Source organism: Coregonus clupeaformis, chromosome 4 (assembly GCF_020615455.1).
Source record: "Coregonus clupeaformis isolate EN_2021a chromosome 4, ASM2061545v1, whole genome shotgun sequence".
In the NCBI taxonomy this organism is placed as follows: Eukaryota; Metazoa; Chordata; class Actinopteri; order Salmoniformes; family Salmonidae; genus Coregonus; species Coregonus clupeaformis.
In genome coordinates, this window is record NC_059195.1 from 12561328 (window position 1) to 12573294 (window position 11967).

Below are 11967 nucleotides of genomic sequence, written 5' to 3' on the forward strand. Positions count from 1 at the left end.
AAGCGCGAGCACACAGGTTCCGGGTGTGAGCTCTGCAGACGATCTGACAAAGGAGAGCTGCAAGACAGGACTTTAAATACTGGGAGAGGTTAGTGGGTAATGCAGCGCAGCTGGCAGAGTAATTAGAGCCGAGCAGAGCAGGGACAGGTGGAGCTAGTTAGGCTGAGTAGAGAGAGAGAGATGAGCAGAGTGGAAGATAGTGGAAGCACATTAAGGTGGTAACCCGGTGGAGTGAGAGGGCTCATGACAATATTAAAGCCAGTGTTTGGGAACTCAGCCAAGGCTCAAAACAGTTGTTGATGAGTGACATGAACCACTTATGGAGAGTAGAGGATGGCAGTGCTCTACACACATCTGGGTTGTTTTCTGTAGCAGCATGTGTGGACCCAATCCTCCATATTCTTCTGAGGGTTGTCACACACTATTGGCCTGTCTCATCAGAACACTTACTTCTGCTATGGATCCAATACAACATTGAAGCCACATTACCAAACAATATTGAGTCCCCAAAACAGGATAATATTATGGGACTGGAAGACAGATGTTCTTTCTTATTGATCAGAGTATGTCTTTCCCACAAGAAACACTCCATATGTGACAAACACAATTAAGGCCTTCCAGCCAGAGCAGGGATGGGCAACTTTGATGGGCGTGGGGACCACAAAAAATCTGAACTCATCATGAGGGGCCGCAGTGGCTCGCGGGTCTGCGTGCCTGCATCCATACCCACATCTTCAGTCAGAGCCGGCCCTAGCCTTTTGGGGGCCCTAAACAAAATGTTGCTGGGGGGCCCCTCCCCCCCCACCTTGCGAGCAAAACATTTTAGCGGCCCCCCTCTTGACAGCGGAGACAGCGCAGTTTTTAATCTGAGTGAGAGTGACTAACAAAATCAACCCTCAACACAGGGGCCCCCCAGGGGTGTGTGCTCAGCCCCCTCCTGTACTCACTGTTCACCCATGACTGCACGGCTACGCATGACTCCAACTCAATCAACAAGTTTGCTGACAACACAACAGTGGTAGACCTGATTACCAGCAACGACGAGACAGCCTACAGGGAGAAGGTTAGAGCCCTGGTGGAGTGGTGCCAGGATAATAACCTCTCCCTCAATGTAAAACAAACAAAGGAGCTGATTGTGGACTACATGAGACAGAGGAGGGGGCTTCAAGTTCCTTGGCATGCACATCACTGAGGACCTGAAATGGTCCCACCACACCGACACTGTGGTGAATAAAGGCGCAACAGCGTCTCTACAACCTCAGACGGCTGAAACAAATTCGGCATTGCCCCTAAGACCCTCCCAAACTTCTACAGATGCATATTGAGAGCATTCTGTCGGGCTGCATTACCACCTGGTACGACAACTGCACCGCCCTCAACCACATGGCTCTCCAGAGGGTGGTGCGGTCAGCCCAACGCATTACCGGGGGCACACTGCCTGCCCTCCGGGACATTTACAGCACTCTGTGTCAGGACCGCAGCCATCCAAGCCATGGTCTATTCCTTCTGCTACCTTCTGGCAGACAGAGATGTTACAGGACATGTGCATCAAAGCCGGGACCGAGAGACTGAAAAACAGCTTCTATCTCCAGGCCACCAGACTGTTGAACAGCCATCACTAGCGGACTACCTGCCCAGTACTCTGCCCTGCACCTTGAGACTAATGCCCCATGTATATAGAGTCATTGAACGCTTACCAACTCATATTCTGTTTATATACTGTTGTTTACTCACTGTGTATATATATCCTGTATTCTCGACATAGCCCATCCTAATATACCCATTACTGGACATACCATTTTCTTTCCAAATGATATACTGTTTACACACACCACTTATTTATATTCTGGATTCTGACGCATGCACACTCTAAAAATATACTCTGGATTGTTAATTGGACCCGTTCTGTCATTTCTTGATTTCTTGTTTAGATTTGTAGATTATTTGTGTATTTGTACTGTATTTGCGTGACATTCTACTACATTGTTGGAGCTAGAAACAAGCATTTAGCTGCTCCTGCTATAACATCTGCAAATCTGTGTACAAATAAATGTTGATTTGATTTAAACAACAAGCTGGGACAGGAACGTAGAGCCATTCCAGATTGGAGTTCCAATCCATCCAGCGATGGCGGGAGGGCCAGGGAAGGCTGAGGGCAAATGTGTCCAGTGAAGTGTGCAGAGAGCTGGGTCTCTTCAGGGGATAAAGAGGGGGTAAGATGGAGGTGTTGGGGGTGGACACACAAAGCTTCACTACTCCCATAAATAACCTGAACAGGGGCTTAAACACGCTTTTATGTAGTGAGAAGGAGTGGTTGTATTCCCTTCGCAACGCCGTTCAGAGTTTCACTTTTCCGCTCCATTGCTGCACCATGGACTAAGGGAACTTACACCGCACACAGAGTGGAACTCCAAGATAAACTATGTGTCTGATTGAACGTGTTTGGGAATGATGAAATGGAGGAGGCATGCCGGAAAAGGGACTGCATGGCAAATCCATTATGGCTGCAAAACACTGGGGCAACGCATAGCCAGATGTTGCAATTACAGAAATGCTGCCGTATTTCAAAGGGGCCCCACATGTGGAACTTTCACTTAAATCATAGGTAATCCTATAGGAACTGAGGAGGGGGGGAGAGAAACAAACCAGCTACAAGACAAAGAGATAGAAAGAGGGGGAGACTGAGATAAATGAGCAAAGAGACCGGAGAATACATGGAAAGAAAAATAGATGGTGTTAGAGATGTAGGAATGAAAAATCCTAAACCAACCCACTAAGCACCCTGTCTAGAGTTAGGTTTCTGCTTGAGGCACTGACCACTACAACCCCCCCAGCATGAGCCTGACTCTGGAACTGCACTGAGAAGACTATAATGTCCTGGCCACATGTTGTCTCCAGATTGATTAAATGTAGGTTAATGGACATTGATCATTCCATTAAGCTATTTGACCTCTTTGACAGCTTGGAGGTTTAGCCAAGGGTCAATATTTGCTTTGGCTTATGGTTGTAGGCGACACTCTGAAGTATATTTGGGACAATAACACCAGTTGTTAAATCAGAGGCTCATGGCTGCAAGAAATGTTTACTTTCAAATATCTCTTAAGCCCTTGCATATTGGTAGAAGTGGCCATTAATACACCACTAAAAGTCCTCTTTAAATCTATACACTTTGTACTTAAAGAGGAATTTCAATCATAAGTAAAACATTTGAGGATTTGTTCTTAACCTTCTGATATGTCATCAGCACTTAAACTGATGATGTCACAGGCTTATAACAACTCCCATTAGTAATGTTAAGCTTCATAGAGTACAGCAAAGCAGAGGGAATGTACCCATGTGACATCATAATTCTAGGCAGAGTTACGTTTTTTTTTTCTGTAGTGATGGGGCTAAAACATTGTAGACTCTTTATAACAAGTATTCTCTTTCAGTCACCTTGCTCATGAAAGACTTATGCAACCTAAGAAGGACCCTCACTGACAAGATTATGTTTCTTGGCATATTTTCAATACTTTTTAGAGGACACTTGATTTGTTTGCCATTGGCCTTTTCTGAGAAACTCTGGAAAACTGGCCCTAAACCCATTGCGGATCTTATCAATAATTCACAAGTGTATTGAGGAAGAACATCCTGAGATTGGTGTTTCAGGTATCGATGTTGTCCTCTTGCCAGGTCTTCTCTCACGCCTTCTTATGCCATCCCCTGCTCACTTTGCCCTTCCACTTGGCCAGTGTCTTCTGCGACTTCATTTCCTGCGTCTTCACTTTCATTTTCTGTCATTTCATGTCATTTCCTCTTTTCCTAAAGCAAATTTTTTTCTGTCTGTAGCTGGAACATTTAAATTCAGCCAAGACAGTCCAGACGTTCGGGGCTTTCGGGGGGAAAGGATCCTCCTTTTTCTGCTTGTCTAGCAGATAGCGCCAGTCTGGTTCATAGAGGAGGTCTGTTTCCTGCATCTCCCTTCACTAGACAGTAACTGCTTCTGCAGCTGGAAACACATCACTCTTCATTGTGGCCTTTACTCTTGAGCTGGATCTCCAAGCCACCTCAGCCTATACTCCATTCCCTGACTTGACTCGAAAAGACTCCGGAAACATACCTTATTAATGTATGACTCAAATGACTCAATTAGTGAAATAAAATCACAGAATGACTTTAGGTACTAATAAATAGACTCCCCTCATTGGTAGATGCTTCCAGGTTTCATAAAAAGATGTGTGCCTGGCAGCAATTATGTAAAAAAACATTCTACATGAACGTTACTGAGAGGTTTGATTGAATTTCGCCCTAAAGTAAGTTGCATTGTTATACAGCCTCCTAATGCAGTCAATCAGTGACTAGGAGCTTAGCTGGGGGGCTTTGGTGTCCTTTAACAATCCCCCTCCCCTAAAGGAAAGAATGCTGATTAACTAATCAAGGGGTCAGTTAAGTCTTTCCAGAACCCTAGTTTGACAGAGGAGCAGTGATAGACCAAAGGGCCATCCCATCGTGGTTGCATCTCAATAGGCTGCATCGTGGTTCCTCTCTCAATTAAGTTATTCTAAAAGTCTATGGGTTGATCTGAAAACACAGACTACCAGTATGGTGGACCTGGCCACTATGGAGACTTTGTTTTCACCTGTCCAGTTCTTTCACGTCACTGATGAAGGGAAACAAGGAAAGATAGTCATGACTACTGGGAAGGTCATAGTAGAACATAGTTCACAAATGTGAAACACACTCATCAGACCAAAACCACACCCCTTTGTGCACATGTTCATATTTCCGAACATACAAACATTCTCAGCACAGCTCTGAAAGCACACACACAGACACACACACACACACACACACACACACACACACACACACCCCTTGCAGAGAGCAAAACACACGGTAGATTAAATTATACAAGAGAGCAAAAATAGCTTAGTGTCTCGGCCAGGCAGAGAGAGAGGGAGAGAGAGAGAGGACAGTCTGAACCAGCTTTTAAGGAAAGGGTAAAGATGACAGGAATGGGTCCACTCAGCGATTAAGGGAAAACACTCATCCCTCTCTCGCTCTCTCTCACTAACAACTTATCTGACTGAAGTTCCCCCCTCTTCATCTTCCACCCCCAACACTCCAGCACCCTAACACCCTCACTTCCCATTGACAATACAGAGCACCTAGACCACCCAACAGGCCCTCAGACCCCCATTCTACTTCAATGGGTTGACCACCCTACATAATCCCTTTGGGAAGTGTAGTTCATCCAGTTTACCTGGAGAAATGACAGACCCCCAAACACACAAACACCACACACAAAGACACCACACACGCGAGCACACATACACACACACACAAACACAGAAACAGACCCCTGCCCCCCTGCCCCTCACATATACCCACACATGCATACACCCACAAACACACACACACCCATACAGCCTCACACACACCCCACACTCCCCCCACACACACATTTACAGACAAACACAGCTCACCCAGAACATGCAGGAGAGGCAGACCCAGGTGCGGGCTTGTCCAGCTAGGGCCGCGGGCAGGCTGAGAGACACAGAAGGCATCTTTCCTTCCTTCTGGTAGATGCTGCTACGGCTCTTGCTACTCCAGACTGGCCACTGAATCCTAACTAGTATTCCAGACCTGCCACAGGATTCCCAACTAGTCCAAACAGGAGGGATATCCAGCACCGCAAATCCATGACACGTCAGGGAAGACCCGAGACGGTGACTGCTGCAGCTCTCCTTCTTTCTCTCTCAATCTCTCTCTCTCTCTCTCTGTCTTTCTCTCTCTCTCTCTCTCTCTCTCTCTCTCTCTCTCTCTCTCTCTCTCTCTCTCTCTCTCTCTCTCTCTCTCACACATGCGTACTTTATCCCCTTCACTTTCTCTCTCTAACTCACTTGCTTCTTGTTTATATTTAGTTCCCTCTTCTCTCTCTCTCTCTCTCTCTCTCTCTCTCTCTCTCTCTCTCTCTCTCTCTCTCTCTCTCTCTCTCTCTCTCTCTCTCTCTCTGCCTCTCAACTCAACTTTGTCCCTCCTCTCCCATCATCAGTGCCTCTCCTTTCTCTCTTTTCTCCAGTGTCTCTCTCTCCGTCTCTCTTTCCCTCCACTGAGGGAACTTTCACAAAGCTTTTTGGGGTCAGGCTGCTCCTCTCCACGGGAGCAAAGGGGGAGGTGTTCAGAAAAGGGGCTCAGTTTATTCTCCATCCCTCTCCCCCTCCTCTCTTAGCCACCCGCCCCTCTCTCGACCCCCTCTCCTCTCTCTTCATTCTTAATTTCATTCATCCCTTGAACCCTCCCCTCCCTCCTCTCCACCTCCCTCCCTCTCTTTCTCACCTCCCCCATCCCTCATTCCCTGGTTTTCCCTATCTAACAGTGCTTACTCATGTCTGTGCTAACGTTGTTTTAATTTTTCATTAGCTCCCTCTCTCCTTCCCTCTCTTCTTCCCTCCCTCCCTGCATCCCCTATTTCCACTCTCCTGCTTGTTTCAACTATGCTTCAGTGTTCGGACCATCCTGGCTCCCTCACCGTCCCGTCAAACTCTTGACTGAAAATCTCTTCTGCTCGGTGGTCTCATCTGGTTTGCTTCCTCCATGAAATAAACCAGGACCAGGCCCGGAAGACGCATTGCTTTTTCTCTTTTCTTTCAAGGCCACAACAGTACAATCAAAGAGCCCCCCTCTAAAAGAGAAAGAAAATACTCAGACCCCCTACCATAGAGAAAGAACACAGCAGGACTGGGAAGCAAAGCTGCTTCATTAAGTTCTCACCGGTCATCAATGGCCCACGTTAGCCCTGGCTTTAAGTCTCTCTAGTCTCCCCTGGTCGTCTTTCACACATGCACACTCACATACCCTTTCACGTCTTTCGCATGCATGCACACACACACACACACACACAGACAGTGTGAAAGAGGACTAATCCCATGGTATTTCCTCTCAGTCACCCTATCGAGATGAACCAGCTCAGTGTTAAAGTGTTTAAGTGTTAAAGTCCGGGGAGACAACCCTTCCACTAATCTTTCACCTACTACACCACAATGTTCACATAGTGCTCTTGACTAGATAAGGGTAGAATGGGCTCAAATACTTTTTATCAACTGGTTTGAGTTTTCAATCGTTTTTTAATTGGGGACACAATATAAATATATGTATCTGACAAAGCAATTATTGTGTGAACAATCTCGATGATGACTGTTTGACCTTTCTATTCCAGACAGTATTAATTTCCACTATAAACCCTGATAAAGAAAAGGAAAAAGTGCCCACCAGTCTTTCAATGGGATTGCCTCTCCTCCTCCTTCTCTGGTCTCTGTGGCGGCGGAGAGAGGGGACCTAAAGTGCTGGGCCAATCTGCTACTAGAAATCTTGAAATACTCTTTGCGTGTGTAGGATCGACTACATTACAGTCGGAGGGTGTAGAATCACTGATCAACAAATCCCTTTGCATTCCAAATAACTACTCATTGTGTGATCAAGATTAGCAAATAATAGATTAGACTAGCCTTGCTCAAACTGACTCTCTCAAACACACAATCACATGAGGGGAAGTGGAGAAAAGGGTGTCGTAGTTTCAGGACTACATCAGAGTAGAGGTTGAGTCAGTGTAATACTATGTGTTGACTTCCTCTGATAGAGATTAGTTGTACTCGTGTAATGCCAGGGCGATTAAAACAACGCCCCTCTCTAACCTTCTCCTTTCTACCATCTCTAGTTCCTACCAGGTCACTCCTGTGTGGGGTTACTGGGGTAAACGTTCTGTTTGTTTACTTCATCCTCATGTGTAAGGGCTCTGACCCAGTGGTAAGAGACAAGACCTGGGTTTAAATACTATCTGAAATCTTTCAAGTACTTTTAGCATTTGCTCTAGCCTGCCTGCATTGCCAGAGGGGTGGGGTTGCAGTTTTGTGACAATTATTTTGGTTCCATTGCGCCAGGCAAGCTCAATTAAGCACAGATAAAGTATTTGAAATTATTTCAAATAGTATTTGAACCCAGGTCTGTTAGGCAGAACTTCTAACTTAATCCTTGTGGGACAGCACCAACAGAATACCATAGGGTCAAGGGTCAAAGACTTTGGATCTAACCATTACAACCAAAATATGCACCCTTGGGAACACAGGCATAGCCATGAACTAGAAAGGGGGGGGCACACCAGCAAAACATTGACAACCATTTCACGGGTGTCCTGTACGCTCTAAATCACTGTCCCGTCTGCAACCTGGGGGAATGCCCAATCTTCATGGTTAAAAAAAAATCCACCCTGTTTTTCATATGACGTGATTAAATATGATTGTCATGACTGAAATGTTATTTTTGCAACACAAACTCCAGACACAATTGTCTCAAAATAGGTTTCTTCCCACTCACAAGGCATAGTGGCCCCTGGTGGACATTTGCTATATTGCTTTTCAAATTCTCGTAAGGCTGCATGTGTCCAGAAAACAGGGACATAACAAGGGCTAATTACAACCACACACACACACACACACACACACACACACACACACACACACACACACACAGCATCATCTCCAGAAATCACCAGATCAGTGCACATTACAGGCATCCCCTGTGTCTTTGATAAGGACAGAGTGCTGACAAAGCTATCAGCAGGACGGCTATGATTACCCCCTTTATCCCTTCAGATCAGTGCCCCAGTTGCCAGCAGTCCCCGCTCCCCAGCCTGGTGAATGAAACAGGACACATGTCATCAGATGTGACAGTATCACAAACCATCATCTACAGGAGCATGGAAGGATGGCACACAGGAATAAAGAGAAAGAAGGACAAAACACAGCCTCTCTATGTGACTCCAGGTAATCCAGAAGACGGGTGTGTGTGTGTGTGTGTTGTGTGTGTGTGTGTGTGTGTGTGTGTGTGTGTGTGTGTGTGTGTGTGTGTGTGTGTGTGTGTGTGTGTGTGTGTGTGTCAGTGAAGGATCTTATTCCGTGAATTTGAGAAAAATGTAAGTAGTGAAACATTTAAGATAAAACTACACTAAATATATTCACGTCACCAAATAATTGATTAAAACACACTGTTTTGCAATGAAGGTCTACAGTAGCCTCAACAGCACCCTCTAGGGTAGCACCATGGTTTCGCCGGAGGACAGCTATTTTCCGTCCTCCTCCGGGTACATTGACTTCAATACAAAACTTTGAAGGCTCATGGTTCTCACCCCCTTCCATACACTTACACATTAATTATGATGACTTCCGGAGGACGTACTTCAACTTGCAGTATGAATTGACATGTTGTCCATCCAATCAATGGATCAGAGAATGAATCTAGTAGTGATGTGGGAAAAAATCGATACAGTTACACACAGGATATTATTTTTGAAGAAATATTGTATCTTAGCATTTTGACAATATCACAACATTATTTTTGTGCTAGTTGGCTGTACCTGCACCAAAATCCAGTATTTTTCTTTCATAGTTTGTTCTCCATATTATTTTTAAATAGAAGCCAATTTGTTTTCAGCACTTTTATTTCCATGACTGATCAAAACACGTTTTCTCATGGCATCCCTCTGCAGCAGACATACTGTTTGGTGAGAAATATGTTTGTAACATGAAATCGCAATAAAATTACAGTATAGAATCTTAATACATATAGAATCATGACAATCGTGACAATCGTGAGAATCGCAATATATATCATATCGGCACCTAAGTATGGTGATAATATCGTATTGTGAGGTCAATTACATCCCTAGAATCTAGTACTGAAAGCATGAGCTACAGCTAGCTAGCACTGCAGTGCATAAAGTGTGACGAGTAGTTTACTCAAAGAGAAAGAAAGACAATAGGTGAACAGTTTTTAATAAATTCATTTCTCCTAGCTAGTTGGCTATCCAGTACTGCAACTCTTCCAAGTCAAGCAAGCTTTTGGTTTTATTAATTTATTGCCACCAGGGCCCGCCGGTGTAACTGCTTGCTGTACACTGTACTGTGTGATTGTACACATGGATTGGATAGTGGGTTTACTAACACGTTAGTTCTACTTTGTTGACTACCGGTATAACATTAATATGGCGACAATGATGTAGGCTATATAGTGGTTAGTAGTTATGGTATGAAGGTTTGGCTTTTGAGAGGTTTTTGTGCCTGGTCGCAGACAGGTGTAATGTTGTGCACTGAAGTCCAATTGAAGGGAAAAAGTGAGAGGAGGAGAGCGTGTAGATGCGAGAAGGAATTATACAATGAGAAAACTGATAATGCTGTATGTGGTAGCTATGAAAGTGATCTGTGTGTGTGGGTGATTAGGGGTGTATTCAAGCAAACGGAAACAAAACTGCGAGGGACCTACCTGAATTTGTCCAATAGAAACTCTCGTTTTAGTTGCAAAATGGAAATGCAACTCTTCGGACTAATGATTACACGCCTGATCAACTAGATGCAGGCATGGCGGTATTGAATGTGTCACTGTCTCTCGATCTGTGCACCTACGTTATAAACTTTCATTTGTAGGCTAGGTTGTAGCAACCTCATGATGGGTATAGGGCAAATTCGAATATCATGTAGTAGCCTAAACCTATCGATGTTACATTGAGCTGGGTGAATGGAATATGAATGAGAGTCATCCAATATGCTGTAATAGAAATAAGGCCATGCTCATTAAAAAAAGAAATTGTTCTACCTAATCTTAAACGGCACAGACCGTCACTGGTGTGTGTGCGTGTGTGTGTTTGTGTGTAGGGGGGGTATAAAATAATATTTCCCAGGCTAATCAAATCCATCATGGCCTTGCATCATGGCCTTGCATGTATGACTTTGACCTTCATCTTGGGCTGTGGCACAGCACTGCGAGATGGTGGTACCTGCTATAAAACAAGGAGGTCTCTCAGACTGAATGATACAACAGAGGACAAGGAATATTTTGCTGTCTAATAACAAACACATGCACGCATGCATGCACAAACACACACACACAGCTTGAATACTCACACTCACTCACAAAAACACATACACACACACACACACACACACATATCTAACCAATATATTCATCCAGATGTGTGTGTGTGTGTGTGTGTGTGCGTGTGTTCCTGAGAGCGTGTGTGTGTATGTCTGCATGTTGAGTGTGCAAGCTTGCACGTGTGTGTGTGCATAAAACCACAGTGGGGAGTGGGGCATACTCTGCTATACATGGCCTCCTCTTGGCTCAGAGCCTAGAGTCCAGTGGATGGGAGGAAGTCCCCCCCATCCTTCCCTCCTTTCCTCCCCCTCCCACCGGGTCTACCTCCCGACCCCCATCTGTGGAAAACAATACAGACACACCCTCCCTGGACTCGGGCTCACATGGGTGTGCACGTTTTCTCCCTCTCTCTGGCTTTGAAGAACAGGCTCCTGTAGGGAGCAGAAAGAGAGAGAATGGGGCATGCCTCTGTACCAGTACTCCATCACCAGAGCAAAAGACCACTACTATAACACTAAGAAATCAAAATAAATAAACAACGTTGGTTAATGCTAATGCTAATTGTTTGCATCAACATAGCACTGTTCCACAGGTATCAAAGCACTTTTGTGTAGCAGGACACACCAAGGCCTATCGCTCTACTACCCAAAACATTATTGGATTCTGTGTGTTTGTTGCAGACCCAACCTTTCACCCCTCTGTCCTATCATCCTCTCCTATATGTTTATGCTTACTCTGTGCTTGTTATGCTCAAGCACAGACTGTCATACATAGACACTGCCCCACAAAAACACGGACCACACGGTTGTCCCTTGAGACAGGCTTCCTCAGTTCAACCTAATTAACGAGACGTCCTTTAGCACAAATGTCATTGTAATAGTCAAGCACAGACCATTTCCTGTCCCTCTCATGGTAGCTGCAATAATGTTCCCCCCACATTGCCCATACTAAATTTGACGGTACCAATGGTGCCCATATGTTGCCCATATGTTCCCCATACGTTGCTCCCCACATACAACAACTCTCCTGAGCCTGTTCTGCAAGTCACTGGCAGAAACTGGC

General features: G+C 45.1%; 1 protein-coding gene across 2 annotated transcripts in view; it reads right to left on the minus strand.

The window, feature by feature from the left end:
* LOC121553267 (tensin-1) overlaps positions 1-5784 on the minus strand; it is a 222665-nt gene extending 216881 nt beyond the window's left edge. For both annotated transcript variants that reach the window (XM_041866298.2, XM_041866289.2), the window contains exon 1: positions 5466-5784. In XM_041866298.2, coding sequence (XP_041722232.2) covers positions 5466-5546 — 81 coding nt within the window. In that variant the 5' untranslated portion in view covers positions 5547-5784. The remainder of the gene's footprint in view (positions 1-5465) is intronic.
* Between the last annotated feature and the right edge of the window lie 6183 nt (positions 5785-11967).